A 6,282-nucleotide genomic window follows, 5' to 3' on the forward strand; every position below is an offset into this window, starting at 1 on the left:
CTCCAGGGACCCCCAGCATCTCTGTACTTTCCACCATGTACATGACACACACACACACAGGTGAGGTGCTGGGGAGTCTCCAGGGATCCCCCCAGCATCTCTGCACTTTCCACCATGTACATCACACACACACACACACACACACACACACACACACACACACAGGTGAGGTGCTGGGGAGTCTCCAGGGACCCCCAGTACCTCTACCCTTTCCACCATACACCCCTCAGTCTTAGCAGCTCTTCTTTTCTCTTCATCTCTCCTCATTCCAAACTGGGAACCTGAGCTCTGTTCCTTTGCTCCCCAATACAGTCCCAAACACAAGGTAATGGTAGATTAACAAGGCGAAGGCGCACTTTACACACAAAACACACAATTGGGCTAAAGCTGAGCATTAGAAAATACCTGCACTGACATCCTGAGCTAATCTCTGCCAGCATCCTTCCTTCTATCCAGGATTTCTGCAAGCCTCCTGGCTTTTTCCTGTATCTAAAGTCACTTCCCTCCTCCCTCCCTCCCTCCACCTCTTCTCAAGGCCCCAGGACCTTTGTAAGAACAGCTATCTTTTAAATCATTCTCAGATTTGCATTCTTGACACTACAGGAGCCATTATTCAAGAAACTAAATATTCTTAAATACTTTGATATTTAAATGCAGGGATACAAGACACATTATCAAAGACACTTCCCATGAATTATCAGTTTTCCTAGAGAGCATCAGAGAGTGGTAGGGCTCCCCACATGCCCCGTGGAGGCATGGTGGAAGATGGTCAGAGGACACTTAACCATTTAAGACCCACTTTCTCCTTGCTTAGAAGTTTGCTCAATGTTGTAAGGGGAAGCCCACACCTGTAATCCCAGCACACTGGATGTGGTATCAGGAGGATCAGATGCTCGAGGTGAGCCTTGGCTACATGGCAAGTTCGAGGCGAAACTGGGCTCTATAAGACCCTGTCTCAACAGAACAGAAAAAAAACAACAAAAAAGATTTGCCTCATAGACTTTCTGGAAAATCAAAGAAATTATTTTAATAGGAATATTCTGGCTTTCACAAATATTGGATAAATGTGAATTCCTTTTCTTCTTTCTCTTTCCTCACTTCCCCAAGAAAGAAATTACTTCCTGTCTCCTAAAGCACATGTTCTTCTTTTATCCATAAGTCAGAAGCACTTGATAATCTTGTGGTGATTCCAGACCCCTCTATGAAGGTCAGTCCTTACTGTTATACACTAACCATTAAATACTAGATAACTAGGTTATGAGATAAATCTAATTGTAGCATCTTATGCTTAGGAAAATGCAATTGTTTCTGGGAGGAGTACTATTAATGTTTATTTAATGCTTGTCATCTGAAGCATTTCTATTTTTAAAATAAGAGTGATCTGATTTTATTCCTGTTAATAAAAATAGAATAGGTATTGTAAAATAATTTATAAGTATTATTATAGAAATACTATGCTTGCCACTATTCAAATATGACCCTTTGGACTACTGTTAGACCAAAATTCCTACTTTAATTTCTCCATTTAATCCTTGTTGATATTCTTTCCTCTGTTCCTCCCTCCATAGGTAATTATGGATCGGATCAACTCTTCTGGTTATGTGATCAATGTCTCTACTTTAGTAAGCAACAGCACTGGTATTCCAACTCCTGTCCCCAAAATAATCGTTGCTGTTTCTTTGTTCATGTCATTTATAGTGGGTACCATCAGCAACGGCCTCTATCTGTGGATGCTGAAATTCAAGATGCAAAGGACTGTCAATACTCTGTTATTTTTTCATCTCATTCTCTCCTATTTTATTTCAATGTTGGTTCTGCCATTTCTGGGCGTCTCCTACCTTCAGAACAATCACTGGCCCTTTGGGATTGTTTTGTGCAAGGTATTCAACAGCACTTTGTCTGTGAGCATGTTTGCCTCTGTTTTCTTCCTCTCTGCCATCAGTGTTGATCGATATCTCCTCACCCTTCACCCAGTGTGGTCCCAGCAACACCGAAGCCTGCGCTGGGCTTTCAGAATAGTCCTGGGAGTCTGGATTTCTGCCACTATCCTCAGCGTGCCCTATTTGGTTTTCAGGGAGACGAATGATGACCAGAAAGGGAGAATGGTATGCCAAAACAACTGCCTTGTGTCCACTAACTGGGAGAACAAAGACAAGCAAACATTAAGGGGATGGATTCACGCAGCCTGTTTCCTCGGTCGCTTTCTTCTTGGCTTCCTTCTGCCCTTCCTCGTCATCGTCTTTTGCTACAAAAGAGTGGCTACCAAGATGAGAGAGAAGGGACTATTTAAATCCAGCAAGCCCTTCAAAGTCATGATGACTGCCGTCATCTCTTTCTTTGTGTGCTGGATGCCTTACCATGTCTACAGTGCCTTGGTCCTCGCCATGAACCAGTCTCTACTTCTACAGGTGATTCTGGTACTTACGGTGGCAACCGCTACTTTCAATACTGTCTTTTCTCCGATTCTCTATTTATTCACGGGGGAGAATTTCAAGGTTTTCAAGAAGTCTACTCTTGCTCTGTTCAAGTCAACATTCAGTGATGATTCTTCTACAGAAAGGGCACAAAACCTAAACTCAGAAACTGAAATTTAAATTCTGGATCCTTTGGGCTGGAGAGATGGCATTGGTTAAGAATCCTTGTTGCTCTTCGATTGGCATTCAGTTCCCAACACTCACTTCTGCCTGTAGCCCCCAGCTCCTGGGGAATCTAACATCCTCTCCTGGCCTCCGCGGGCACCCACATGCCAGACTCACACCCATGCACAGAAATAATAAAATTTATATTTTTAAAATTAATTCTGGATCCTTAAATAAACATGGACTCTGTCAACTATACCACTAGAGTTATATCAGCTGATTTTGGTATTTTATATATCCTGTAGTTAGATGTCTTCTAGTCTGTTCTAATTAGATCTGTAAACATTCAAACAGTGTCAATGGGCTGACAAAGTGACCCAGTAGGTAAAGGCATTTGTCGCCAGTCTGAAAACCTCAGTTTGATTCCTGGGACCCACATGGTAGAAGAACAGAACCAACCCCTGCAAGTTGTCTTCTGACCTACACTCATGCATGCATGCAGGCACGCACACACAGTAAAATGTAACTTAGAATTTTAATTTTAAAAAAAAAGTAAAGCATACCCAAGGAAATAAGCAACTGGTCATGATGGAACTGTGGTTTTCATTTTTTGTTTTGTTTTGAATTCTTTTTTGCTTATGGTAAAAAGATATGAAGCATAAAGTCTGGCATTTCCACCATTTACTTTGTGCTTTATTGGCATTATATTTATAAGGTTGTGAAACCATTACCACTGTCTATTGTTGAAAATGTTTCCCTCAACCGACTGGGCGGTAATAATGCACAACTTTAGTCCCAGCACCTGGGAGGCAGAGGCAGGTGGATCTCTGTGAGTTTGACGTCAGCCTTGTCTACAGAGTAGTTGAGAGAAACCTTATCTCAAAAAAAAACAAACAAACAAAAAAGAGTTTGTCTCTTCAAAGAGAAACTCTATATTCATTAAGTACTCTATCTCCCTTCTAGCACCCCAGGCTCTCTGTCTCTGTGAGTTCTCCTACTGCAGAGAGAGAGAGAGAGAGAGAGAGAGAGAGAGAGAGAGAGAGAGAGAGAGAGTCTACCTAAGCGAACTCACGTTTGTCCTCTTGTATCTGGCTTGCTTCACTTAGCATGTCCCCAAGGCCCGTCTACATTATATAGTATTTCAGGACTTCCTTTTCTTCCATGTCTGGATTATTTTCCATTATGTATAAATGCACATTTTAAAAATCTAATCTAAACTAGGCAATGGTAGTACACGTCTTTAATCCCAGCACTTGGGAGGCAGAGGCAGGCGGAGCTCTGTAAATTCGAGGTCAGCCTGGTCTACACAGTTAGTTCCAGGACAGGCTCCAAAGTAGTCTATTATTCTCATCTTTTGACTATTGTAAATAATGCTACTTACAAATATTTGTGTACAAGTATCTGAGCCTTTGTTCTCATTTCTGGAGGTACATACCCAAAGAGAGGAACTACTGGCTCCAGGGGGAATTCCAGGTTTAATTTTTTAGGAACCATTTACAGTTTGTATTGTATTCCATTTCCTATGTCAACTGTAAAAACTTCTGTGTCTATACAACGTCATCACCACCTAGTGATTTTCTTCTAAAGTTACTGTCGCCCTAGTAATGCAGTGCACCTGTGATCCTTAGCATTTTTTAAAATTTGTTTTTTATGTGTAAACATGTTTTTCTGCATGCATGTATGTACACCACATACATATAGGTCTGTGGACGTCAGGAGAGGGTGTCAGAACCCCAGGAACTGGAGTTACAGATGGTTGCAAGTCACCATGTAGAGCGTACAGATTGGCTAAAGGAGCGGCTAGAGAGACGTTCACAGACGTGAACATAACAGTCTTTCAGCGTGATCACTTCAAGGAGGGAAGCTAAGTGGCGTTGTGAGACCACAACACTCTCGGAGTAGCGACTCCTAACCACAGAAAATTAGGGAGCAGCTCTGCTCCTCCTCCCCTCACGAAAACCAGTTTACACATTCTGCCAATTACAAGTTAATTTGCACTAAAGGGTTGCTACGAAAATGCAAACGTGCCTTTTTAAAAGGGAGAGTTTCACTCGCAGGCTGATGGGCGCTTCTCTCATCAGCTTCACGCCCGGCAGAATGTGGCTCGACACAGTATTTAAGATATTAGACACTTTTATTGTGGCCTTAAATAAAAGGAAATACGACTAACGGTGCAGGTCAGGTCTCCAGCAAAGCTCGTAGGCCCCAAAGGCGATCGATATACCACCGAAAAGAGGGCTGAGAGCCAGATGGGAGGGGTGTTTGGAAGAAACACTCTCCGCTGATGAGGAACAATCTGGCCCAGAGGAGACCGGACTCTGAGAAGTCATCCTGTGACAAATCTGCGGTACTGCGCACCTTGTCTTCACTTCACAAATTAGGGGACAGTATCCCAGTCGAATTTAGCCCCAGCTTTCCAAGCAATGGTTCCCCATTAACGTCTTGTCGTTCCCCCACTGAGAGGCAGGAGGACAGGAGTATAGTTGGAGAGAAGTAAGCTTTCGAATGAAGGCGCATTGCTTTTCTCTTCATTGCATTCTGAGCTTCACAAGAGAAAACAGCAGACCCCCTCCACCCCTGGCTGGGCGTCGGACACGAATGCTTATTAGCGTTTGGATAAACACATGAAAGCAGTTCTTTTTGTTTTTTGTTTTATTTTTCCGAGACATGGTTTCTCTGTAGCTTTGGAGACTCTCTTGGAACTAGTTCTTGCAGACCAGGCTGGCCTTGAACTCACAGAGATCCGCCTGCCTCTACCTCCGAGTACTGGAATTAAAGGTGTGTGTTGCCACCACCCGGCTATGAAAGCAGTTCTTAACCAGCTTCGAAGTCCGCATTTTGTGTGTGGGGGATCTTGAGAGTGCCCTTCCTCAAGCTTGTTAAGGGAGTGTGAAGTCGGCATTTTGTGTGTGGGATCTTGAGAGTGCCCTTCCTCAAGCATGTTAAGGGAGTGTGCTGCGACAGAAACACAGGTGAACTTTTTTATGTCTTGCCACAGAATCGGGATGTATTAGATAACAATAAATTCGCCAGGCGCTGTGGCCAGATATTCCAAGTTTTTCCTTTAGGTAAACGCAGGTTCCTGTTGTGAAATATTACTTTAACTAGGCAAAGATGTGTTACATTTGATTATGCTGCATTTGTTTAACGCTGTAAAGATGGGTTGCATTTGTTTTGCCTTGCCTTGCCTTCCAAAGCACCTGGTTGGTCTAATAAAAAGCTGAACGGACAATAGCTAGGAAAGAGAGGGATAGGCAGGGCTGGTGGCAGAGTGAATAGGTAAGAACTCTAGGCTCCAAGGAGCAGAGAATGAGGGAGAGAGAGAGGAACACACCGTGGGCCAGAAGCCAGGCAGTTGCCAGACAGAAGAAGCAATGAAAATAAGATATACAGAAAAAAGGTTAAAAAAAAAAAACCTGAGGCAAAACGAAGCCAAAGAGAAACAGGGTAATTTAAGTTATAAGAGCTAGCAAGAAATAAGAGCTAAGATAAAAACTTATAAGAAGAAGCCTCCATGTCTTCATTTGGGAGTTGGTTAGTAGCCAAAAAGAAGAAAGAGGAGGAGCAGGAGGAGGAGGAATACAAAGGGGTAGGGTGGAGGAGGAAGAGGGCTGGAGAGGGCGTGAGGTCACCCACTGGAGGTCTCAGGGGCTGGAGAGGGCGTGAGGTCACCCACTGGAGGTCTCAGGGGCTGGAGAGGGCG

At 43.4% G+C, this 6,282-nt stretch overlaps 1 protein-coding gene across 1 annotated transcript; it reads left to right on the top strand.

Annotated features, from left to right (window-relative positions):
• The first annotated feature begins 1,574 nt into the window (after positions 1–1,574).
• On the top strand, positions 1,575–2,594 carry Gpr33 (G protein-coupled receptor 33). Its single transcript, XM_013347164.1, has one exon. The coding sequence runs from the start codon at positions 1,575–1,577 to the stop codon at positions 2,592–2,594; it is 1,020 nt and encodes a 339-aa protein (XP_013202618.1).
• Positions 2,595–6,282: the final 3,688 nt, after the last annotated feature.

This window comes from Microtus ochrogaster, chromosome 1 (assembly GCF_000317375.1).
Source record: "Microtus ochrogaster isolate Prairie Vole_2 chromosome 1, MicOch1.0, whole genome shotgun sequence".
NCBI lineage: Eukaryota > Metazoa > Chordata > Mammalia > Rodentia > Cricetidae > Microtus > Microtus ochrogaster.

Excerpts from the sequence above, each read along its gene's own strand:
- Gpr33 (XM_013347164.1), top strand. The coding sequence starts at position 1,575 with ATGGATCGGATCAACTCTTCTGGTTATGTGATCAATGTCTCTACTTTA.